Below are 26,739 nucleotides of genomic sequence, written 5' to 3' on the forward strand. Positions count from 1 at the left end.
GCCAGTCCTCTGTAATGACTGCAGCCCAAAAGGCAACCAAAAGAGACAGTTCACATTCTCACTCAGTCCTAACCACGGGAGGCCTTGGTCTGGCGGTGGGGATGTAGTCGTCCAATCAGATGTTGGAACTCCTGTCCTGCAGTGTGTAGAGGGTAGGACCCTAACCCCCAATTAACCCAATATGCTTTTTGGTGTTTGAGTAAAAGTAAATGAAAGCACTAATTTGATTGCAATTATATAGTAAAGTTCTTGCATGAGTATGTACAGTATGTGAGTGCATAATTGAGAAATGCATTGTATGTCTCAATACCTTATTTATTGAATCTAATAATACTTTATGTCTTTCTGAACAGATTTAAATTTGGAATTGCATCTTTTATTCAGCTGTCGATTAAAGTCTAAGATTAGTAAATTTCTTACTAATGTCTAAAATTCAAAATCTTTAAAGTTTTTCTTTTTCTCAGGACCAGAATCTCCTGATTCTGCCTTGTGGTCTAGGCACTATGTCACCAGAAGAAAAGAAAACATAACATTAAACCTGGTTTGCTCCCTCAAAACATTTTAACCCTATGGATTATAACTACTTTATGCTGAACTGAAATGTTCAAAGTGAGCATCTATATGGTTTCTTTGCAAAAAAAATACATGAAAGCCTTCAAAGGAAAAGCAAATAAAAGGTCTAGGAACTAATACTGTCTTATCTCTCTGGGTTTAGGCAGGGTTTTTTCTGGCTGCTTTTGTTTCAACTTCAGACATGCAGCTGTTAAATATCACCAATCAGACATGCGGTATCAAGAGCTCAGATTACTTTTGAAATAACTTAGACCTCCCCCCTCATGAGCTCAGTCTCAGTTCATTAATATCAAGTAGCAACACTCACATCTCTCTGATTTGACTGCTGGCAAACTAAATGTTTGTTCAAAGGTGCCAAATACTCACCAGTCACCCTGATGAGACTGGAACTGTTATGACTGCTGATACTGGAGGCTTATTTAAGAAAAGTGTGCAACATGTAGCTCTGTGCTTTCTTATTTCAAGTCATTAGTCCATTTTCCAGGGTTTCTTTGTTTTGTTTTAGAGCAGCTGTTTCCCAAAATAGGAAGTCTCTGTGTTTCGTTCTGCTCCTTCTCCTCTCTGTGGGTTTAGAAATATGTAAACAACCAGGAGATTGTCCTTGTCTGCTCATAGTAACTCTGTCACACGGCTTTTTTTTTTTTCCTCTGTCTCTTTCACTTTGGGAACCAAGGCCAAGAAAGAAAAGGTATAGCGTGTCTGATGGGTTTACAGACAAACAAAATTCCTGGTTGTCTTTGGAGGTTGTTGGAGAACGAACCAGTCCAAGATTAATTGAGTTTTGTGACCTAATACATTGGCCTACTAGGCGTAGCCATCAGAAAGTTGGTAATTTACTGTCATGAAGGGATGGACATGGTCAGTAAATGCTCAGTGGGATACTGAGCATTTAAACTATGCTCAGCATCCTACAAATGTGTGCTGTGAAAATTTCCCACACATTACTGATCTACATTTTATGGTTTGGATTATGGTCTAATCTTATATATCTGAATTTATATAGCTTAAATCTTGTGATTTTGAAACAGATCATTGTTTCTGATCAAACTGAGACGTCTGTTTAACAGGATTTAGTTGCTGTCATCATGTGACTTTTCTGGTGAAGCAATGACGTTAAATTGACAGTTAGTTTATAGACTTCTTGTTTCACATTTTTGGTACCCAGCAGAAAGACAAACAACAGAGACAAGAACAAGATACAAACTATTTGTAAACAACGTAACAACTTGCTAACCCCTAGAAGCTGACATAATTAAACCTAATCCTATGTGTTCATCAGATGCATAGCTGACATGTTTGCTCTCTGCAGCTCTTTGAACAAACTGAGACACATCTGCTGCCACAGACTTGTTCTAGTATGCTCAGAGCTTTAGAGAGCCTCAGGGGGATGTAAAGTGGTTGGTCTTATTGAAATAATTTATGTTATAGACATTTAGCTTTTTTGTACAATAAATTATGTCAAAAGAAGCACATAACGAAACCTTACTCTAACACTGATGCAAAACTTGGGCCTCTTCGTTTTTGTTTTTGAGAAATTTTGACATTTTGACTTGTATGTATGAGAAAACTACATTTATTTTGATATTTATATTATCTATGTTACACTCTGTTTGGTCAGCGTCAGCAACCAAACATAAACAGTGACAAACATAGAAAAGGCTTGTTTTTAAATATGATGCACCAAAGTGTGAAAAGATATTTTTATTTCAATCTCTTAATTTGTTGCTGTTACTGATGTGCAGCTTCAATAAAATCTAAAAACATAACCTGAGGCAAGACAAGGACATGTTTCAGCTACGTAGTAAATTAGTCAATCCTCCGCCCCTGCAGCAGCTGCTCCAGCTCTCTGTACTGGTGTATGCTGCCCTTACTTGTCTGCCATGAAAAACTCCCTGTGCACTGACTTTGCAAAAGGATTCTAACTTTGTGCGCTTTCAAACTCCCCATGTCTGCATCATAGGCCCTTAACTGGACAGGAGTTCAGAAGAAAGGAACCTTTAGGTCGACTCTTACACTTGCCTATGTTTTCTCTCATATTTACTGCTATATACAATTGCATGCTATTGTTTACATCCGGACGTGCGCACAACACTGGAGGGGAAAAACATGATCCTTTTACATGCCACTCATAGCCACGATGCCGCAGTAGAACAATTCTAATTTAAACACCTGCTCTACTGATGATCTGTCAGAGAGGTGATGTGTGGGTTGTTTTTTCTTTTTAACTGAAACACACCACATTCTGCAGCACATCTACATGTTAAGGTTTCCCCATAAGTCTAAGTCAAGCTAGCTTAACTGACCTATCTCTCTCTCCCTCGCTAATTTTTTTATTAAAACTTTGACCTGTGAAATGTCATTCCCTTGTTTGTTAACTGTTGAAATGTTGACAGTTATTGGCAAAGAACTGCGTACCTTTTTCTATTTCTAAAGTGTACATTTAGGATTTAGTGTGTTGTGCTGACCACATGGCAGCTAAAACCAATGGTAGTCATTATCGCCGAGCAGCATTTTTTTGCCCTTCAGCAGAGAAATGGGGGTGAGATCTTGCACATGTGACGTCTAGATTGTCTCCAGAATACGATGGAGATAAACTTATTACATTTGCTTTCATTTCTTGTGTGCACCTTTGTGAAGCATGACAAAGATGCTGTGATTTACAGGAAGCTTGCGCTTTAAGATGTAGAAAATAATTACCACCCTACCAAGTGGCTTGTGGTTTAAGTACCGGTACCTCCATAATTGAAGGCCACACATCTGTGACACAAACATCAGGGTATGGCGTAAGAGAGTCTAACAAAAAAGAGGAAGGGGCGGGGAGGGGGGCTTCACCTCACATGTGGTTAAGTCTGCGTTTGGCCACCTTGGTCTGTGCCAGTAAAGAAACCTGGGGCGAACATGATCCAAGACCCTCTGAATTCCCAAAGGAGAGCAGAGAGCATTGTGCAGTTTGTAACTCAAGACCCCTGACATGAATAGAGCTGGAGGGTTAATGACTAATCTGTGATCATCACATTGGGCATGTTCCTTCTGTTGTTTTCCATGGTTTATTTGTTGGTTTTGTTTGCCTGCCCTCATGTTGTTCCATGTTATATTGTTTTTATCTTCTGTTTTTTTTGTTCCTCATAAGGCGAACTTTCCGCTTTTTGTCATAACAGAATGGTCAGTTTGTTTATCCATATGCCATCAAGCAGGATGTCGTGCACAAGTGAAACAACATTTAAATTCAGATTATGGAGGATATAACCAACCAAAAAAGATAGATAGGAAGAGTTTCTTTAATCAGTGTGTGGTACAGTTCATAAACTGAGCATGCACTCTCTCCCTTTTTTTAGTTTAAAATGCCTCAGGCAATGAAATCATCTGATAATATCTTCTCATCTCATAAATATTTAATCCAGAGGCATCACATACACAGGATATCATGACTTTTACCAAAACAGCTGCCCTTCAACTAACTGAAATACGTAGAGTCCAAATTTGGCTCAGTTTTCTGTGGGTTTGTCTGAAAACACTCCTCTATATCGGTCCTTGACCTCTGTACTGTCTGTTTTCTCATAAACTATTCATTTATGAAACGTAATTGCTCTTCTGCAGTGTTCTGCACACATTTCCTTCCCATCATAGAGCAAATGAATATGAAGTGAATATGTCAAACAAAGTCTAAGTCGTCTCCTTAAATTGTTGTAAAATTCACCAGAAAAAATTGTTTCTGCATTTTTCCTCCAATTAATTTGAATTTTTTACTTTTTTTGTCTTGCTTGGTTTAGATTAAATGGAGTACCTTTTTCATCGCATCTAAGTAGTGAGGTTTTGCAATTAAACAACATTGATCATTTTGCCATATTTGATCTGCTTGTCCCTGACTTTTTTGGTTACAAATAAAATTATTTTATGTGACTTCAAGCTGACCACACTGTAATGAGATAAAGTTATAGCAGGTTTGGTTTGATTAGAGGTCAGACTGTATTTTATTTTATAGTAATCAACTGAATCTGAATTACAAATAACAGTAAAAAGCTTAATATATTTTTTTAGCAAATGGTAGACAGGTTAAATTTAATTAAATTAATTCTGGAATAGTTGAGCATATTATATATATATATCTCGATAATTTATCAAAATACTTAACAACCAAGAGAATTATCTGCATTGGTTGATTTTTTTGGTGTACGATGGAGTACAATCTCTGCAGGGAGACATCTGAAACTAAATGACGTGCATTAGATCTTATCTGTAACTCTATTAATCAATTATGACCAAATGTTCTTTTACAACCTATGTGTGTAGTTTTAAAAGCTACTGATAATTTTAAGAAAGGATCTTTGAGAAAATGGTGGAACGTTATTTCTGAGATGTTTCAGTTGATTCTGAAAAAAAGAAAATGAAAGGTTCATTAGCGCTGCCAACAAGAATACAGCTATGCTTGGTTCTGAAACTGCACTGGAATTATGTTGATGTTATTGTTATTGTTGCATTAATGTGGCATTATCATATAGCTTGAACCTAAACATAACATGGATGAACTTCGTCAGCCATGTCAAATTTTTAGGCTGAATATTTTCTCTGGAAATTTTAATCATATGTTTTATAGTTCTGTCTTTCACCTGAAATAGCTTCATCTCAAGTTTTTAAAATAATCCTTATATCACTTGGAAAAGTTTGGGAGACATCATATAGGCTATTTCACAAACCGCAATAACATATAATAGGTAGACTTTAAGATGTTCTAGTATTAATGAGTAATTAATTATAGATGGATGAATGGATGGGTCAAAATGTCTGAGCTAAAACTGCAGTCTCTCCAGCATTTAGTTCGTCTGCCGACTCCATCATGTCACTGGCCCATTTGTCAGAGTTTTATTGACTCAGTACTTTTGCCCCGGGGTCATTTTCAGTCAGGTGGAGTGTCGTTATCTTCTCATTTGAAAGACAATCACATTGAGATTCTATTTGTTGTTTTACACGTCAATGGAAGCCTTTCAAAAGCAACAGACTGCTTTTAGTGTGCGTGTCAAACTCTACGCTGTGCTGAGAAGTGCCTGTTGTGCTGCTGTCAGCTGCACCTCCTCCATCCTGAGGCAGCACATCAAAGAACAGCTTATAAAATGGACTCTTTTATATATATATATATATTTTTTTTTTTACCTGGTTATCACATTTTATATCTCACTCCGGTAGTTACTGTAAGGCTGAAATTATGCCCAGTGTTTGGAGATTTAGTCATTATAGTGAGTGGAAATACCAGTTGGAGGTCCCGACCATCTGTCCTTTCACCGAATCCCAAAGGCTGTGGTGATCAATACTGATCAAGCGGCAGATGACACTTTTAAAATAGACAAAAGGTGCTTTTTACAGTGTACTTTCATCCTTCTGTTAGAAGACAAAAAAGGCTAATCTAAAGCCATATAAACAGAAGTGTTTTAGAAGATGTCCTTTGACTTCTGTCTAGTCAATGAATATTTACCATGTTTGTATGTCTTACTTGTACAGTGACTAGTGGTTAAATCCCGATAATATAGCACAAATAATATGCATTTTTCAAAAATGAAACTGATATTGATTTGACTGAATTAAAATATGAAACCAGACTCTGACCTTTTTCATTGTTTCTGTGCTGTAGATCTGTCGTCAGTATTAGCTGATTATGACACAGCAAGAACCAAGTCTTCACTTCTTCCTTAAAATATACAATATTTCATTGTTTACTGTCCATTTTTACTGAGTGTTACTTTCTCAGGTTACCTACATGTAACCATCAGAGGATACTTCTGATTAAAGCTTGAAAAACTCTTTCTTTTTTCTATGCAGTAAATCATTAAGAGTGAATGTGTGAAAAATATTATATTTTATACATGTGGACCAACATAATTTGCTTCTTTAGCCCCATGAACCCACAGTTTGTTTATTTAGTTTTTCAAACAGGGAGCATATACAGGAATAGTGGTAGATACAGATTTACATTGTAAATGTTTAATTGTTATCCATTCAATTAGAGAAAAACAAGAAAAGACCTGACGTCTTAGCAGAAATAAACTGTATAGTGTACCTGATTAGCCTATTATTAGATTAGTACAACATGTATTTGAGTGTAACAGCAGCTAACAGCACCCTGACTTAGAGGCTCAGATATGGTCAAAAGAACGACGCAGGGCTTTAAGTTGCCAGAATCAATCAATCAATCAATCAAATTTTATTTGTATAGCACATTTCAGTAGCAAGGCATTTCAAAGTGCTTTACATCATTACAAACACAGAAACACAATGCAACATAGAATCAAAAACAAAAACAGAATGTCTGCAGAAAGAGAAGCAAACAAGCTAAATGAGATTAAGATATGGATATGATGTGAGGAGGCCACACAGATTCACCATCTGACTTCCCTAAATCTCACTTGGAAGCCATTTAAAAGAAAAAAGCCTCCTTTGAAGAAACAAGCCTCCAGCCACAGCGGGTTGTAAAAACGTTTCCAATGTTGGAATTCTGGGCCGATAATGAAGCAGAAAAAAAGCCTCTGCAGAGGTACAATATTTCTTGAGGCACAATGTAAATGGGAGGGCTTGTTTTAACTCAGATTACTGGTTCCTTAAAATCTGTTTTAAAAGCAAGAATGAAGTAAGCGCCCTGTGATCAAAGCATTATGACTTACTGCTTCGTTACATCGTAAAATTTTCCATGTGGACTTCTTTTCATCGGTCATTCTAATTCTAATCAACCAATCAGAGGCGGATCTGAGGTTAGATCTGCAATGAAACAAGCAGATTCTAATATTTCTTGTAAGACATTTTTTAGACTTTCAACAGAGATCTTATGTGAGCAGTCAAGAAATCTAGTCATAATCATAACAATTTTTTTTTCATAACTCCTATTTTTTTTACATTTAGTGTTTCACAAACAGTATCATTCCATTGTATTGAAGACCATTTACATTAAGGTTTACAAGGTTCTAACACCATCAACAATAATCATTCTTTTAAAATCCGTTTCGATTATTTAAAAGTTTTCCAAAACCTTTTAAAAAAAAAAAGTGGAATAATTCATATAAGCCCTGCTAAAGTCTGGATTTTCTTTGCTTTTGGCTGAGCATTTCAAATCTGTTATGAGCTTTTATGTTAGCAGAGGGTACATTACTACAATGATCTGTAGTTTTTATATTTGGGAAATTGTAACTGCAGGAATTAAAGATTATTGTGAAATGAGCAGTGGCCAGGCAGGGACATGTACTGTAGGTGAAAGGTCAAATTTTGGAGCTACAGCTCTTTTGGCCATTCTGAAACTTTTAACAGAGCAATAATATAATGAAGTTATCTTTGTTTTTGTGGTCTTGGTAAGTAAGTTGTTTTTTGAAATTAGCTTCATGTCTATTTAAGTGGGAGGAAACAAACCAAGAAGGTGTACGTGTTTGTTGTTGAGTGTCTGTGACTTGTTTTAGAAGATTATAAACTACTGGCTGGCTTCAGATTTGTCAGGAAGAGACTGGAAGCTCTTCAGACTTCCTGTCAACAAGAGGAAGTTTGGCCAGATATTGGGGAACTTCAAATCTCAAAATATCACAGACAGAAATTATAATAGGTGCTTCTTGTCACCTGTTTGAAAAAAGGGAAGAGATTCTAATACTTTTTTCTTTTTTTTCACTCAGAAGGATGTTTGCTTTATGGCATCAGATGAGTGGAAGTACATTCAACAGTGACCTTTTGTGATCATGGCAAATTCCTACTTGTTTTCATGTCCAAACAAATGTCATTTGTGGTCCAGCTCTAATTTGTATTTTAGTCTGAAAATCCAAATGTTTTTCCATTATCCTCTTTACTGTTTTCATACTCAACCATGCCTGGAAATACTGGCGTGTTTTCTAAGGATCATTTTAGCTTACTTCCATGCCTCCTTTAATTTTTCATTTCCAGTCAAATTAGATATCTCTTTTTAATCTGGCTACTTTAAACACAGAAAAATAAACCTTTCCTACCTTTTGCAAGTTGGACACTATACTAAACTTTAAGCAGTATTTAGGAGGGATGTGTTAGTTGGTAATGTTTATGTAACATAAGCTATAGGCTACCATGAATAAGCTCTACAGGCGGAAACCTTGTGATATTTGTTATCTAGAATTCATCTTGTGTGCTGCTAATTATTTGATAAAGGATTGCCTTAATATTGCTTCCTACTGATAAATCGTATTTCACTATTTTGTACTGATTCGTTTTAGTTTGTTTTTAAAGGAGAACAACATTCTGCTTCACATTTCTTGTCTTTTCCCTAAAAGCAAATGTTCTATTGGCACATTGCTGTTTTATTGTGGTAGCTCCATAAAAAAGTTGTTGTGCTTGTGGGAGACCATTTGTAATTGTTTCCAGCAGCATGTTTGGTCCCAAGATTCTTGCAGTTTTTTGATTTGCTTTTTGCTTCTAGCCAGCTTAGCTGAGTATCTGCACTAAGATATCATTTGGTTTACTTCAGGTTTTTGCCATACTTTTATGACTGAGGCTAGAGGAAAAGAGGAGACAGTGTAAAAATAGGCTGCACGCTGCTCTATTGTGTAGAAACAGCGTTTACACACAAAGGCACGGCTGAAAATAGCTGGCATGAGACCACTTAAAGTCCATTTTGCTTTAGTGCAATGTTGCTGCTTTAGCAAAGAGTCTTTTTTTCCTTTCATTTTAAGTTGCTTTGCTCATGAATAGTTTCAGGCTCTTATAAAATTCTGCAAAAACATTTAAAGTATGCTAACAGGCCAATGTTATGATGTGCATCCTGCAAATAAGCTGCGCTTTGTCTAAAAACTGGGACGAAGCACATTAACAGACATTTAAACTTTGGGAGATGTGCACTTCAAGTGCTTCTCCATAACCCCGAACTCCGGTAAGTGGTGGGAGTTGTGAGGGCTAGTCCACAAAGTTCCCCTTGGCTGCTGAAGCAGAGATAATTGGAGCCAGGTTCGGCCGAGGTTTTGGTATTCACAACCCGGGCCAAGTTTTGGTCTTCACAGCTTCTCTTGCCAGACAGCGCCTGGGTGTGAGCAGAAGCGTTTGACCAGGCGACATATTTTGACTTACTTTCTAAATGTGAGGAATCCTGACCCACTTTAGTCTGATGATGTCTATTCTTTATGTCTTCTACATGTGGATTATGATGTTTAGGGTAAACGTATGCTGTTTATGTTGCAAGAGTTACATTAATCTGTCTGCGTTTCTGTTGTGCCGTAGTTTGGGGGTCTTGAGTTCATCCTGCTAGAATAATGACCCTGTGCTCATCCGATGGGAATGGCCGAGTCTGATGGCAGGAGATTTTACTGAAGATTAGAAAAGAAGCATGAACTACAACTGAAATCTTAGTTTTTAAGTTTATATGTGTTGGTGTAGGCTCGATGCTTTTTGATTTGCCTTAATTATTGTGACTCTTCAGTTCAGCTTGCAGTGCTGTCTATTTAATAAATTTACACCAAATATTTTATATCTATTTGGAAAAAGGATAACAGTTAATACCATATTAAAACAAATATCAATTGCTTGTGATGTGTTTTATGATGACATTTATATCAGAATCAGCATTGACTTCTTCAGCAATTTGAGCTGCAGTAGTGTGATGGACCAATTCGGGCCATACTTTGCTCTAAAACTAGGCAGCCAATAAACCTGTCGCCAATTTATTACTGATTTTGCTTAGACCACTTTTGGTAGATATTGACCAATGTAAACTAGACCCCCCCACCCCCACCCCCCAGGAGAGCTGCAGGTTTTGACATATTCTGACCCGGTCACTTCTACTGGGTCAGAACATGAACTTGCTCAAATCCCTACATTTCTTCAACACGAGATTTGATGAACTCTCATTTTTAGTACATCACCAAAGGTTATTTTTTAGAAACTTTAGTGTTATCAATGTTCTTTGATGTTGTCCGTCTTAAATTGCTCTGCTATTTCATTATATTTTCCAAGCTCACAAACATTTTTAGGCTGCTAAGATTTTGCAATAATCTGAAACTTTGACAAAAATGAAACTTCAGAAAAGCAAAGTCCCACTACAGGAAGCACCTTCTTGACCTTTTTGTGGGTTGTTGGGGCCCTGCTGATTGTTGTCAGCTGGTATGCTGTGCATACCTGCCACACCAAGCCGTCCTTCGTCTGTCAACTTGTTCTGTGTTTATGTGCAGCGGTGTAATGTGTAACTAAGTAACGTGTTTTTTGACAGGTCGCAGGAAGGAAGTACTCCCTGTGGGATGATTTCCTTGTTGAAGGAAGACGTAGCAATCAGCAGGAAATGACCCTGGCAGATCTCATCCAGCATGTGAAGGTACTGCAAGGAAATCCAAATTTTTTACACCCGCTGCTTCAGAATGCACTTTTTATTTGTTTTCCTAAACTTGCTCACCTTCCTGCAATGCACGCAATGTGACAATCACTATTGTTTGAGGCGATTGCCCTTTTTAATTCTGCTTCTAACAATTTCAATATAGTTGTCTACATTTTACATTTTCTGCATTGTAGCCAGTAGAAGTTTAGGGATGAGGCCTATTGTGACTGCTTTCTTTATTTTTCAACTTGAATAGATGCTATAGAATGGGCTGAGATGGAAAATGGAGATGAATTGAACCAGCAGTCATGTACACAAAAATGCTGTCACTAGCCACATTGTTTAGTTACCAGAAGGTACTTGATCAGACTAAACTTTGCCTTCAGAACTGCTTTAATTCTTCATGGTCCAAATTAAGAGCTACGCTGAATGGTTTGATACTAGTTAATGCACCTCTGTCCTGACGCCTCAGAATTACAACCCATTTCTTCTCATCTGTCTTCAGCATCTTCAGCATATTTGTCTGCAGCAATTCTACTAATCTGTTCATGTCCATTGTACATATCATCCTGCTTAAGGCTATCTGTCCCCATACAGAAGTATAAATATTGTTTGCTTTATTTCATGCAGAAAACAAATGACTTGACCATCTGCAGCCTATTTTATGGAACTGCTATCCTATACAACGGACATGAAGACAGGCTGAAAATGAGGTAGGTCCAGTAAAAATAATTCTGAAAGATGTCCCCTCAAGGCTGCAGTCCAGCGCTCAGACCACATCAGAAAAAGCAGTGCTCCTTTGTTTGTTTTGGTCCTAATGGGAGAAGGAGTTGTTTCTGCTGAGCTTGTGAGGATAGACCCTGTTGACCCGCAGTCACATGCATCATTGCATACAGATGACCGAGACGTCTCCTCAGGTTTCTGTTTGTTGTGCACAAGCATTAAAGAGTTCATTGGAATGAACTTTTGCATCCTAGAAGCCACGTTGTTTGGGCCTGTTTAGTTCTGTTAGATACCCCTGGGGAGGTGAGACAGTTGCCTAATGGTGTGAAACGTTCTTACACGGTTTGTTTTGATCATTTCAGGATAAGATAGATGAATAAACCACAGGCAAATTCGCACGCAAGGTGTTCCTCTCTAATTTTTTGTAAAATTTGATGCTGCTGATTGTTGGTGTTAATTCACAAATGTTGACATTTGAGTCTCTGTGGAATCATTGTGGTGGCTAGATTAAGCTCCAGGAAGAGAGGCAGAACGATAACCATGTGGACACCAGGCTTTACTTGATAAATGTCCACAACAGCAGCCACTTCCTGTGCAGTCGCCCTACCCTGAGCTTCCTGTGTTGAGTCACTGAAAGTAGAATGAAAAACAGAAAAACTGACAAAAGGTAACTAAGGAAGCACAAAATGGAAAGGAGGGCATTTCTTGTTATTTAGTAATTAATTGGTAAAACTTTTAATATAATTCATTATATTATGAAGATGCTAGGCCAAAAAACAAGATCCATATTTTGATAGCATATTTAGGGGTGTTTTATAGGAGAGGTAGATGTTCACTGCAACAGTGTTTTTCTTTTTACTATGACTTAGCCAAGACTTATTATAAAGAGGACAGGGTGTAAGTGTAAGTGGACTGGACTGCAAATGTATTCACTAATTAGTTTCTATTGCCCCAAACTAATTTAGGTAGAGGAGAACTGGAATAATATCCAAAATCTAGAGTCCCACTGCAATATTACTTAAACCAACTTGTAACCACAGACTTAAACATATTGTGTTGGGACTTTATGTGAAAGATAGACTCAAAGTAGCACATAGTTTTAAACTGGAAGGAAAATGATCTATGTTTTCCAAATATGTTTACAAATGAAAAAAAAAAATCTATACATGTGCCATACGTTTGTCTGTGCAGGATTTAATATAACTAAAAATCCAGCTGTTTTGTGAAGGCGCTACAGGTTTGTTAGAGAACATGTGTGAGCAAACAGTGAAGATCAAGGAACATAGCAGACAGATCAGGGGGAAAGTTGTTGAGAAGTTCAAAATGGGGTTAGGTTATAAAACATTGAGCTTCTCACAGACGCCTGATCAGAAAGAGTATGGCAAAATGGCAAACAAAATAGCAAATCTACCAAGACACAGTGGTCCACCTAAACCAACAAGCTGTGCAAGGACACCAATGATCAGAAATGCCCTTTCTGAAATAATGGCAAGAAGAAAGCAGTTGTTTCACATGTTCATCTGTTAATAAAAAAAAGTCTAATCCTAAGTTCATCATTTCCATTTGGAAAAAGATTATAATATGCGTGAATATATTTTACAGTGTGTCCGATTTGGTGAAAATGGTGACGAAGAAAGAAATCCCTCCTCATAAGAAGATGTTAGAGTTGATCCCTTCGTTTGATGAAGATGAGGACTGTGAGACAGTACCTACCATCAGGTACATGCTCCTGTGATGGGTTTGACAAAAAATAAGGTTTTCTGATTCCACGCTTTTGAGAAATTATTTTACTTAATAAAAAATAGTAATGATAAAAACTAATAAAGCCATTTTTAACCAAAGATTGCTATGTGAACTTAAACAATTAAAGTGTTTCCTTAAAATTATACCAAATGTACCGATATATCTGGACAACAATTTGCATCATTCCTCCGTTTTATTGTTTGATAAAATCCAACTTTTTTGATGTTGCTCTTGTCACTTGCTGTTTTTGTGTTGATTTTTAACAGACATTTTTCTTACGGAGTACCTTGTCCTAATTTATGATTTTGGAGATTTTAATCTGATGTTATTAATGATAGACCAATGCACAGTTCCTGCCTCCAACCCTCAAAATATTTAGTAGAAGCAACGTAAGACCTCAACTACTTGTTGAGTATACAAGCCTTATTACTAAGTCAATTAAACAGGAGTCTTAACATCAACATCAACTGCTACTGAAATATTGTTTTTATTCATTTGTTTCACGTAATACAGGACTTATAACATAAGTTTTCTTTTTTAAAATTTTAGTTTGGTTTCTTTGTTGATTCACAATCTCAGCAGGTATACTTCATAAAAATGTGATTATTTTACTCTAGAGGATGTTAACTGGAGGTTGCGGATAGTTACTTTTTGTTTGATCAGGGGTCATAACACTGGGAACAAGTCAGCTGCTTCAAATGGAGATTATAACAATGTGGTGCATCATGAAATCTGGGTGCTAGGATATAAGTGTTTTTATTATTTATTTACAATTAGTAAGTAATGCGACATCTCTTAATGTTCTGAAAATCTGCCTTCACAACAGATATAAAAAACAGACTTTCCTTCATATTTCCCCACTGAGCTGTTGGATTTTCTTCCTGCCCTTTAAAGTAGATCTTTAGGTTCTTTGCTGCTATACTCAAATCTGGTGATTTCTGTGTAGTGGCAGATGTTTTTTGGGTAGATGGAAACATCTGGGTATAAAGTAGCAGAGGAGTAAGCTGACCCGCTGCTGAGGACACTCTCCCCTCCCAGCCTCTTCTACAAGGCCTTCATCTGTCCTCAGGCGGCTCGTGTTTGTCCTGCCCTTAAGCTCAGCCTCACATTGTGTTTCACTCCACACTCTCAAATTAACATCTAGACACTTTAAAAACATGCACTGCTTTCTGCTTGGTTGCATTATTAAGACGGAATGTGAATTATTGCTGTAGTAACTCAACCTACACACTGAAATGTCTGCATTGTGTAACAAATCAGAGATGTGATTTGTCAGTAAAAGATAATAAAGGTCTCCATGGGGAACATATTGCTTGAGGATTTTTACTTTTATTCTCCCATAAATATTGAGCACATTGTTCAATAAATATATATAAAAAAACTTTTATTTATGACATTTTACCAGAACAGTCTGATTTAAATGTGTTTGGACGAGACATCACATTCAAATATATCCAATGATGTCGTTGCATATGATGGGCTGCCGGCTGCCCGTCTTCATGAGTGCAGAGAACCTGTAGAAATCGGTGTCCAGCTGATGCAGGCCTGTGTGAGACTGATGGAAGAAAGGCTTGAGAGGCTCAAATCCCACAGGACAGGACATCCTCTGAGGAGCCTCCGCTGCTCTTCTCAACCTTGTGCAGTTTGCTGGTTTCGGACGCAGCTCCACGCCTTTAGACATCCCTGCCAACTTCCGCCGCATGTTGCCAAAAATGTCTCTTGCGAGACGTCGCCCCGAGCAGGGCTTCATCTCAGCTGGTTCTGGTAGATCAGGTAGGTCCATCCAGTTTTTTATGAGGTCAGCAAAGCTGTTGTCCCCCAGAACCAGCGGTTGTCTGTTCCTGCTGCGGCTCAGCAGCGACGTGGTCCAGTCCTCCGTATCGCTCGCTTCAAAAGAAGTCCAGCGCTCCAAACAGACGTCAGACGTCGACTTTGGCCTGGCACGGCCGGAGGTTCCTCTGTTTGTTCGGACGCAGGCGGAGGAGGAGACTCGCACGTTTCTGGTCCTTCTCAGCACCACACCTTCATCCTGCCAGGAAGCCTCGGAGAAACCAGAGTCCAAATCCACACTCTTCTCGCTGGCTGGGGAGCCCCGATCGGGTTCCCGCTGCTCTTCCTCCTCCTCCAGCGGGTTGGCCAGGCAGCAGGCCGAGTCGTAGGTGCTGGCCTCGCTGGCGTCAGACACACGGAGGCGAGTGAGCCGCTCCTGCTGCGCTCTCTGTTTGCAGAGCCTTGTGACAGCGAAGGACTGGTCACACGGCTCACTGAGCGGCCTCGGTCTGCTGATCTGCTTCAGGTCCTGCAAGGACCTCATCATAGACTGCATTTGGTCCCGGAGGCAGTCGGTGGAGTTTCCCAAACACAGCTGCACATGGAGAAACAGACAAACACGCAATTACACATGCAGAACTTACAAGACGAATTATAATCAGCTTTGCAACCACAACAACAAAAGCATTAAGACATGGAACTTTTTCCACATTTCATCATGTTACAACCTCATACTGTAATAGATTTTATGAAGATTTAATGTGATAAATTAAATCACATTATAAACTGTTAAGTGTGCATCATTTAAGAGTTACGGTAAATGATGCACACTGGTGCATCATTTAACTCTTCCTAAAAATTAGTCAGATTGGATGTAAATTGTTTGTAATCAGTTTTTTCTAGATTTTGACAGTTTCTTTTAGCTGTCAGGTTTTCTTCCACAGGTGCTGTACATTTAGCTCTATGCATCTTTCCTGTTCCTGCTGATGAATAAGCCCCCCCCCAGCATTATACTGCCACTATAATATTAACTGAACAGTGCTCTGTAGCTGGGATATATTCTAGAATAAAGCACTACTTCAGCTCTATCCAGATATGTTTGCCTGTGTTCCTTGGTTTCTATGCTGCCTGCTAATTATCTCCAACACACAGGTGACTACTGGAATCGTTGATTTTACAGGATTGTATTTATGGATATTACTTTAAATGGCTCCATTTACAAATGTGTAACACTTTGAAACTGTCTAATTCTTATAAAGAAAAAAAAAAGACATAATTTTCTTCATACTTCTCAGTTTTGTGTTTCTTTATGTTGCTCTATTGCATAAAATCCCAAAGAAAGGGTAAGGGAAAATGCAATGTAAATATCCTATTGTGCTCCTGTAAATCTCTTTGAGATAAAGGCAAATCCTGATGTAATTTCCACAAAACCAGTAGGATTTTTATCAGCTGAGATCACTTGCCAACTTTCTGAACTCCACTGCGTCCAGTACGAGCCAGAATTCACAGCACAGGATGCACATTTTTAAAATGACATTTAAAAATCTCTGCCTCCTAATCTTAAGAGGGGAAGTTTTGAATAAAGTGGAGCAGAATCTGGGCTGCGGCGTGCTGGCTCACATATCCTCCCTGGACTCCTACGGCCCACAGGATGTCGAGTGCTGTGTTTAATACAGCAGGAAATGACAGCAACCCCGTGGAATTACACACAAATCTTGCAGGCATAGTGGATAATCCCCTTTTGCAAGTTACAAATCAATAACGTGCTGCTTTGCAATTCTTTATTAAAAAAACAGATAAATTCTCAGCATTTGCAGCCCCCAAAAGTTGTTTTTCATTTTCCCCTTAAGCATTACGTTCTGCCTCAGAGTATGAACACCACAATGCCACGATGTTATCACAGCTGTGGGTGCTGAACCATTTGGCCCTCAAGTACAATTTATCAGACATAAAGAGACACCCACAGGGAGACTTGCTAAAGTCCCCCTGTTCCTCTTGGCTGCTTTCACACAATGGGGAGAGGTAATTCAGTTACACTATGCATTTGCCTGGAACACTTCGGTGTGAGTAAACTACAATCTGTGGAGGGGAAGCATGCCAGTGTCTCACAAATCATTGAAGAAAAACTAAATAGGCGAAGTTTCTGGCATTCACTTAGACCTAAATGCTGTACCTTTTTGTCTAAAAAGATCAGAGGAAAATTTACTTACCATTTCTTGCTAGAAGATTTGCTGAAGTTTCAATCCCCAGTCCGTTTTTTTTTTGTTTGTTTGTTTTTTTTTGTTGTTGTCTGGAACAAAAAAAAAAGAAGGAAATTTAGCCAAATAACAATAAGCTTACTCACTTCCTAAACTTTAACTCAACCAGAACTTTAGGTCAACCTTACCTTTAAAGTTAACTTAAGCGCAATAAACAGTCCAACACATCCAAGCAGATTCTAGGCGATGATGTGTCTCCTGGCATCAACTTCCTCCTTTAACACTCATGAAGCTCTGTCACTTCAATTTGACTTCTCTTAATGTTTCTACTGCACCCAATCAGCGCAGAGCACTGAACAAAGCCAGCCAATAGGATGCTGTCTGAAACAATGCAATGTTCACAACAACTACAGCGTGTTACTGAGAGTAAATTTCACCGCGCTAGTCTATCTTCTGACTGCGCTTCTGGATCTGCACAAAAAATCCAGACTTATAGTACAATAGAAACATTTTATCATTCGGAATTATGTCATCACTGTTGACTGTAGTTTATGACACTTTTGCTTGTAATACTTACCTTTTATTGGAATATTTACAATATTGTTTTCTGCAGAGTATTGAATTAATTGTAATTTAACAAACATGTTGCCAGTATTCTAACAAAAAGTTTGCAGCACTTGAAGCTGTGATTTATTAACAAAAACTACAACTCAGGTCACTAATTTTCACATCTAACAGTTTTAGATTATGTTTCTGCTTAAGACGGGGCATAAAATAGAGCTTATGAATTAATATTTTTGTCCGATTTAACTCAGAATCAATGTCATCCAAATATTGCTCAGAGTAACTTCGTCACTAAACTCCACGGCGCCACCTGCTGGATATTTTTCTCTATCCCTCAACTGTCATTTGAGTAAAAGCAAAGAATTCGTTGGAAATCTTTAATGCAAAACAATTGTTACAAATGTTATAATTCAGTCAAATGAAGTGGCGGGTAACATGGTTGTTTGCTTTCAGAGTACCTACTGTTCTAAGGTCCAAAATATTGTGAGTGTCTGTGAGTTTTAGACCAAATTTGAGTTTGAAAATGAATCCTTAGCAACCCGAGAACTATGAAACCAAAGATACTGAACTCATTACCAGATGTGATAGATTAACCAAAACCTGATAAATATGTGTGGTATTAACAGAGCCATCTCAGTAAATTTTAAGTCCCAAATATAAAATATTAAATATAAATGTTTACTTTGAATTTTAAAAAGTTATTTTCAGTTATTCAAGCTCAAAAAGCAAAACTCATGTCAAAGTCATTAGACACACTGTGATGTTTATCTCTGTTAATTTTAATGTTTAAGACTCACAGCTAATGAAAAGCCAATATATATTTACCCAAAAAGATAAATATTACTTTACAAATGACCCAAAAACATATTTTTGATACAAAAATGTTATGTTACACAGTTAAAGAGAAGGCTGACTTGACAGTTGTCTTAATGACTTGGTGACAGGACAAATACACGTTTTGGTGCAGTCTAGTGGCCGCTAATTATAAAAAAATTATAATTGTGTCACCTTACTGATATACCTCAAGGACACATCCATCCATTATCTAACATACTTATTTCTTCAACCTTAAAAAGTACAGCATGACTTCATTTTTAAAAGGATTGTTATTTTGTTAAAAACATTTAGTTCTAAAAAAAAAAAATTTTCTCCTTGAAGAAATTTACTAAAATTAGGGGTCAAAGTGTGAGATTGTGTAAGGTTTTTAAAAAATTTTTGCAGAGGGCTACAATTTTTCAAATCATTGGCCCAGATTCAAAGATGGAAGAAACAACTTTTACATTCTTTCTTAAAATATCACATTGAAGCTAAAAGTTAATGTGGTCAAACTTTATTTACATTTAACAAGAGAATAATATTAATGAACAACGATCATCCATTTGTCTTTGTGTGGTGTTGCATCATAAATCTCAGATCCCGTGAACTTGGGTGGAATAAAAATAGCCCTAATTCACACACTGGAGATGGCATGTCTCTAAAGAACAAGTGTAAACAGATATCAAGGCACAAACATATGTTTAAAAAGACTTGGAATGAAAAGACCGACAGAACAATCCTTGTTGGGAACAGACATAACCATTTAAAAGTCTTACATATACCTTAAAAGTGACACATTAACCATTTCTGCTTTTTTTTTTTTTTAAACATGATGCTATGGGGTTGTTAATCAGTTTATGGGGGGAGATTACAGGCTAATAATCTATGGAGGGTCATGCAGAATGATCCACTATACATGTGTGAATATTGACTCTGTGTAAACAGTGTACAAAATAACATTTATCCTTCATCCAGTTTCTGTTTCCATGCTTAGTTTTCTTCTAAAAAATAATCTCTGTGCAGTTATAAGGGTCTTAAAATGAATGTTAACAGAAGTTCATGTGCTTTTTTTATTTAAAAAAGAAAGTTTTTTGTTTTGTTTCCTTTTTGTCAGCCAATATCAAGACAAAATGAGTGAAAAATGAAATGAAACTATCAGAGCATGTGGCATTAAAATGGTCAATTTATGATTAAACTCTTTCAAAATCTCCTCTATATCCACCACCATTGTGCTGTGATAACATGTCATGTTTTGCATTTCAAACAAAAGCTACAAAGATAATATGTTGTTATAGATCCTATTAAAGTGTTGCAGTTTAAAATTACGATATAAATTGTGTTTTAGGACCAATTATGTGTTTGTTTATTATGAATAAAAAAACTCCCTACAAAGAGAAATGTGGATGAAGGTGAATGTGGAGCAGTGATTGCAGAAGTTCTGACAAGTTCCTCTTTCAAAAACAAAAATGAACACATCATGGTTTTCATTATGAAAAGCAGGAATCGTCACATGGCTATTCCAGTCTCTCATGCAGTTTGTGATGGGTGCTGTCCTGCACAAAGAGAAAGCAGAGAAATGTATTCAGACACGTTTACAATAAGTACACGCATCCACAGCAAATCAAACTAAAATTACAAATTTTAATTAACAGTGCAGACATTCAAATATGGTGTCTTTAAGTCTGGGTTAGCTCAAATTGGTGATGCATATTTTTCAAATTATGATGTCTCGTCTTAAAAAATTGTTACTGCGCACTACCATAGCAAAATTATTTCCCTCCTGCATTTTTAGAGCCTTTGTCTGCCTTCCTGTCTGTAAGTGAGCAACAAAGCATCAAAAAAATTAAGTAAAACGCCAGATCAGGAATAAAATTGTGTAGAATAGGCAGGGTTGGGTGATAAAGCAACATTCTGAACTTTTAACATTTACTAAGCACCGTTTGATTCATTATCCAAAAACTTAAAGAATATTGCACAACAGCAGACAAATTTCTCTTCCATGCAACAAAGATGCACTACTTTTTATTGGCCTATCATAAAGTAGATAGACCAACACTAAACACATTTAGTTTGTTATTGAAACTTGACAAAAAAAAGTGAAATGGGTATGAATATGTTTGTAAAGCCTTTTTTTTCAGAAGGCAGAGACTTTTCTGCAAACCCTTTCATTCTCATGTCTCACCTTTAGAAAAGACCACAGTCTTTCAGGTTATTCTTAATAATAACATCAGTGACAGCATCGAAGACAAACTGAACGTTCTTGGTGTCAGTGGCACAAGTGAAGTGGGTGTAGATCTCCTTGGTGTCCTTTTTCTTGTTCAGGTCCTCAAACTTGGTCTGGATGTAACTGGCAGCTTCATCAAACTTGTTGGCTCCTGGCAAGCAACAGTTAGAAAAACATGAATTATCAAAGTTTTGGGGTTGATGTGCAGCAAGATGCTGCAGGTGTTAATAATGTATACCTGTGTATTCGGGGAAGCAGATGGTGAGAGGGCTGTGAGTAATCTTCTCTTCGAAGAGGTCCTTCTTGTTGAGGAAGAGGATGATGGAGGTTTCTGTGAACCACTTGTTGTTGCAGATGGAGTCAAAAAGCTTCATACTCTCATGCATTCGGTTCTAAACAAAAGAAAAGATGATCATGGTCCACAGTTTCAACTAGAGCCTAGTACTACTAGTGGTGCTTGGGTAGCTTTTAGTAGTGCTAAAAGACATTTTGGGTTAAGCATTCATAAGGTATGTAAATACAAATTTAAGTGTGATGTAAAGCAAAAAAAAAAAAAAAACAACTAACTAAATAAGATGAGTTATTTAATCCAAAAGTGGATCTTGCTTCAAATGGAAACCTTTTAAAGGGGCAGGATTATGTATTTTCCAGGCACATAGTGCCATTGTATAGCGCAATCAAGTAATAATCTTACCTTTAGTTGTTGTAAAAATGCTGTATATATCAAACATAACTCAAATAAAATTTGACTTTGCAATTTAAAGCATTAAAATTGGCCTTTGTCTCTTTAAGAAGCTCCTGCTCTTTCTGACTCTCCGCCTTCAGTACATCATCGCAACAATGTCTCTCCATTATGCCATTGACAGCCGTTCATATTGTGTTCTGAGAAGTAGTTTGCATGATGAGCTCAGAGGACCTGCGGTTTCACCAGGTGTTTGCATTGTACAAAACTTTATTAGCAACCAATTTCATTAGAAATGTCCTTTTCTAGCTGCCTTGTGGAGGCTGCTGTCTTGTCCCTCATTGTGTAGGACATAATTTAACGTATTTTTTTGCATGAGAAATCTTTTTTTATTTTTCCTGGTATAATATACTAATATAGTCAGACACTGAATTTGGAGTTTTCATTATGTGTAAACTGTAATTATCAACATTAACTGAAAAAAAATCTTGAAATATACTAACTGTGTGTAGTGAATCTTTAAAATATGTTAGTGTCCCTTGTTGAAGTGAATTCCTCAAATAAAAGTTCAATGATGTTCTACCTTTAGAACAGAACTATATGATTGCAGCAATGCCTCTGAACTTCCACCAGGGGGCAAGGTTGTTTCATGCAATAATTTAAACTTGAGGATAAACAGAGCAGAGATTTTGTTGAAGTCTTTCCCCAAACCCTTCCAAGTCACTCAGTAAACAGCTATTAAAAATTTTACTACATTCTCACACTTCAGATTAAAGTTCAATGAGCCAATTTTACAACCTGGGATTGGATGTTCTCAGGTTACAATCCAGAGTTCTGCCCATAATGCCTTGAGCTGACACCAGATAAAGCGCAGGTTTGCAAATCTAGGAGAGACCAGAGGATTGGAGATTTTCTTACCATCTCTTCATCCTCAGCCAGCACCAGGTCATATGCACTCAGTGCAACACAAAAGATAATGGCTGTTACTCCTTCAAAGCAGTGAATCCACTTCTTTCTCTCTGACCGCTGGCCTCCCACATCAAACATTCTGCAAGGGAAAATTTCAGAAAAAAGGATCAATTGTCTGCTTGTATAAGATGTGGTTAAGACAGAAAAAGGACACTGAAGAGAAGCTTAAGGGAAGAACATGTGTGGGGGACTGAAGGGGGAAGTTAGTCTGATCATGCTTTCATGGGGTTGCTTTGAGAGGAAAAGTGGTGAGGAAGTGGAAATATGTCTATCAGATGTGTGGTAAAAAGAAAGGGATGGAGAAGGGCTCTGAGAGACAGAAACTGCTTTATATTGAGAGTAAGATGCTAAATGGAAAAGCTGAGTGTAAAAGTTTATGGCAGAAACTCCTCTGTTTAGGACATTGGTCTCATTATCATGGTTGTTCTGAAGTGTAAACAAAGCTGATGAAATCTAATAAAACCGTTTACACAAACCCGTGTGAACCAACTCCCTTTCCCAGTCTTTTCTGTCTATGGTAATTGACGGAAAAAGGAACCAAACTATAAAAAGCTTGCTTCCTGCTATCGATTGTCTCCGTGTATTATTCAGGGTGAGTACTGAGACTGAGACGATGGGTAAATGTCAGAGTTTATCAGGAGGCTGGTCACACCAGAGACCTTTAGCTGGTGCTGCCTCTTTTTATGAATTCACTTCAGTGACGGAAAAGCATCTTAAATTCTCCAGTATTTAAACCACTGCTTGTCCTCTATAAGAGGCGTCCCTATACATCCATTACTAACCCACGCATAAGTGCTTCACCTGGGTCACAGCATATTTTATGTAAGACCAAAAGCAGTGCGTCATGTAGAACCTACTAAATGTTACCACTCAGTAGAGCTCTTGTTTTATTGAACAAGAGCGACGTGGGCAGAATCAAATTTATTTACTCTGCTCTGAGAGCGATAATGATGGTTGAGCTTTTAATTTCTGTCATAATTTGGCTTTTAAGTAGTGGAGCTGCCCATTTTACACCAGCATGGACTGCCACTTCTGATGCTATTAATAACAGGACCATTATATTTTCTGGCCAAATGTGTAAACAATGTGCACACTCTCAATCACATAATTACAGCAAAAGTTTGCCAATAGGCAAATCTGAATTTTAAATTATTTCACTTTGGCTCAAAGTAGTTTGCTTTATTGTAAATTTGTCAGAAAAGTATACCTGAATAAAGTCCAGTGTAACCATTTGCATTACCCGACAGGTTATGATTGACATATACAAAAATCAGCTAGGAGCTACACTATATGTAGGTTATGTGAATCTAAAATGAAATATTTTGAAACATGAGGAAGTATGTAACACAATTCTACTCTGAGGTGGAGGAAAAACATCTGAGGGCATCTTGTGTGTGTGTACATGCACCATGCATGAAGAAAAACAAATTCTCTACATCACCAACCCCATGATTAAACATGGGGGTGGCAACATTGTAATATGAGGGATGTTTTTCCGCAGTTGGGGCAGGAAAGCTGGTCGGAGCTGATAGGAAGATGGATGGTGCTAAATACAGGGCAATTGTTGAAGAAATCCTATTATAGGATGCAAACCACAAGAGAGTTGGGTGGCGGTTCCCTTTCAAGCAGAACAACAGCACTTAAAATAAAGCTAGAGTTGGAAAGGGTAAATCAAGGCAATTTCTCTATGTATTAGAATGTGTTGGTCAGAGTCCAAACCTAAAGCCAACTGAAAATATGTGGCAAAAATGATAAAATATCTGTTTACAGAGATTTAAAGAACAGGCAAGCATTTCAGTCTCCAAAGACATACCAGGAAACGTACTGACTGTAACCGATACAAAATGTGTGGAGAAGACAATTACAGTTCACAATATTCACATTTTGATTTCCCCTTTAAATAACTTTGAAAACTCTGCATCAGTTTCCTTTCACTTCACAATTTCGTACTACTTTGTACTGGTATAGAATCCCAATAAAATCTGTCAAAACGTGTGGTGGGGAAAATACTGAGAACAAATTCAAGGGGTATGATCACCTTTCCAGAACACTGGGATTAATGTTCATCACTTTGGATGATAGACTCGATGATGATGATGATGATACCTGATCAGGTGCATTTGATCAGCAGAACTTGGCTGCAACAAATCCTCTCAACTACAAAGTTTCCTGAAGTGTGTGAATCTGCTTTTACAATCTGAGAAGCACTGTGTTATTATTGATTTTGTCTGTCTTTTTTGCTTCCACCAATCAGGTCACTGTGCTATGATCTTACTTGAAGTGCAATTCCTTGAAGGTGAAGTGAGTCTCAACGATGCCGGTTGTCTTAACCCGAGTGCGTAGCACGTCCTGCTGGGTGGGGATGTAATCTGCTTTTGCTATCCTTTCCAGATCATTCAGGTAACTAAGAGACAAAAACAGCGATCAGGAGCGCAACACAATTTCTAACACGAGGCGAAGCAAAACAACAATACATGCAGGCTTACGTGGTGAACAACACACAGGGCAATAAGTTCATTAGGCTGCAACCCAAAGCACCCTGAAAGCTCTAACTTGTTAGCAAGACTTGAGTGCTTTTGTACACATGACTCTGCAGTTACAGTGTTGTAATAATTGAATAAAATCTATTTCTCATGTTAAGACTCCATTGCACTGGTTGCTTAACTGCAACTTTATCTTCTTGCTAGTTCACTGCGGTGATGCTGCACTAGAAACAAAGACAAGCGTCTTCCAGATAGATTTTACTCCGTTCACAGAACACCTGTACATGCAAAAAACATTGTCTTTATTCCTTCACATGTGCTGCAAATCAACACAATTAAAGCACACAATTAATTAGTAGAACAATCCATATCAGTTTTTCAAAACTTTTAAATCCATCCATCTTGGTGCAGTCTCTCAACATCAGTCAAGGCTTATGCATAAATTTTGCAATGAGTGTTTTGTTGTCTGAGTGCTGCAGTATGTGCAGAATTGATTGTGCAGCCTTCTCTCCAACTGCTTGTTGCTGCTAATGGTTTTCATGCTCTAACGGGTCACTTTGTGAGTCTTGTAGAAGACGAGGCTCTGCACAACAAAATGCAGCTCTGACTCATTCACACACATTGCTAACATTTAGCTTACTAACCAACAACACACAAATAATGATACATATTGCAGCTGCCTCTCAAATCTAGACAAGATTTCTCAGGGGAAAGATTGTGGCCTTATACGTACAAATGGTGTATTTGATATGTTGAAATGAAATATCAACTGTGAAGCAGAAATTTTAACTTATAACTACCTTTCACAGCCTGAATGTTTCATTAGTCAATTTTGAACAGTCCTCTCATTTTTAAATCTACATAAAATGTGTTTTTATGACATTTTAGGAACAGTTACAATCATTGTATCATCATCACAGTCTACAAACATCATCATCTTGCATTACGAGGCAAGTCAGACTGAAATGTAAAAATACGAGATTTTTCATATATATATATATGTGTGTGGGGGGGGTGGGTGTGTGTGTGTGTGTGTGTAAGCGCAAAGTCAATCAATATCTTTTTATTGTATCCTCTTGATTATTGCAGCCAGTTCTACTCTATAATTTCTTGCATTTGCTCTGATTTCTGACAGATTGCTGGTCAGTAGGGGGGCGTAGAAGGATTTTTGCTACATGCCGCTCTGGCTGACCCACTTACACAAGTTTTGCATCATCTTCCAAAGCCAGCTTGAAACTTTAGATGTCCAGCCACTCTACACTTTGTAAAAAGAAATTGATATTTCTCTCATTGATCTCTCTGTTCTTGCTTGTCACAGCCATACAGTTTAATATTTAATGAGGTGTCAAAACCTGAAAGGCATACCGGAGAGAATAAAACAAACAATTTGGTAAATATTCTCTCTGTTCATGATAGCTACTCTCATACTATATTCCTCAGTAAGCTAAAATCTATAAATTAATTCCAAAAGGCAAAAAGAGCCACCCGTGGGTATTAATGTGAGAATCATCAGTCCTTAAGCAAACACTTAATGTCTTTCTTACCCATGAAGAAAACGGTATCTTTTTCTTATTATCAGTTTTCGATATTAAAGATTAAGCCCACAGAGGAAGAAATGACGGCTAAATAGAAGTTATTGGCCAATTTCTCCAGTCTCCATTACTCCCCCAGAGAACTAGTGCAGGCTTTTCACAACAGCTCAT

General features: G+C 37.6%; 3 protein-coding genes across 3 annotated transcripts in view; 1 reads left to right on the plus strand and 2 right to left on the minus strand.

Annotated features, from left to right (window-relative positions):
* Positions 1-14,635, plus strand: part of uba7 (ubiquitin-like modifier activating enzyme 7) — a 33,001-nt gene extending 18,366 nt beyond the window's left edge. The window contains exons 22-24 of the mRNA XM_028001899.1: positions 10,763-10,864; positions 11,495-11,577; positions 13,190-14,635. Of these exons, the coding sequence (XP_027857700.1) occupies positions 10,763-10,864; positions 11,495-11,577; positions 13,190-13,322 (318 nt within the window). The 3' untranslated portion in view covers positions 13,323-14,635. The remainder of the gene's footprint in view (positions 1-10,762; positions 10,865-11,494; positions 11,578-13,189) is intronic.
* Positions 14,636-14,639: 4 nt separating this feature from the next.
* Positions 14,640-17,548, minus strand: inka1b (inka box actin regulator 1b). The gene is made up of 3 exons (XM_028001903.1): positions 17,487-17,548; positions 17,311-17,384; positions 14,640-15,695 (listed from the first exon to the last, which is right to left on the minus strand). Exons 2-3 carry the CDS (start codon positions 17,311-17,313, stop codon positions 14,775-14,777), a joined length of 924 nt encoding a protein of 307 aa, XP_027857704.1. The 5' UTR covers positions 17,314-17,384; positions 17,487-17,548; the 3' UTR covers positions 14,640-14,774.
* gnai2b (guanine nucleotide binding protein (G protein), alpha inhibiting activity polypeptide 2b) overlaps positions 17,487-26,739 on the minus strand; it is a 41,526-nt gene continuing 32,273 nt past the window's right edge. Inside the window, exons 5-9 of the mRNA XM_028001902.1 lie at positions 24,829-24,957; positions 22,503-22,632; positions 21,141-21,294; positions 20,861-21,053; positions 17,487-20,231 (exon numbers count right to left, since the gene is read on the minus strand). Of these exons, the coding sequence (XP_027857703.1) occupies positions 20,863-21,053; positions 21,141-21,294; positions 22,503-22,632; positions 24,829-24,957 (604 nt within the window). The 3' untranslated portion in view covers positions 17,487-20,231; positions 20,861-20,862. The remainder of the gene's footprint in view (positions 20,232-20,860; positions 21,054-21,140; positions 21,295-22,502; positions 22,633-24,828; positions 24,958-26,739) is intronic.

Source organism: Xiphophorus couchianus, chromosome 20 (assembly GCF_001444195.1).
Source record: "Xiphophorus couchianus chromosome 20, X_couchianus-1.0, whole genome shotgun sequence".
In the NCBI taxonomy this organism is placed as follows: Eukaryota; Metazoa; Chordata; class Actinopteri; order Cyprinodontiformes; family Poeciliidae; genus Xiphophorus; species Xiphophorus couchianus.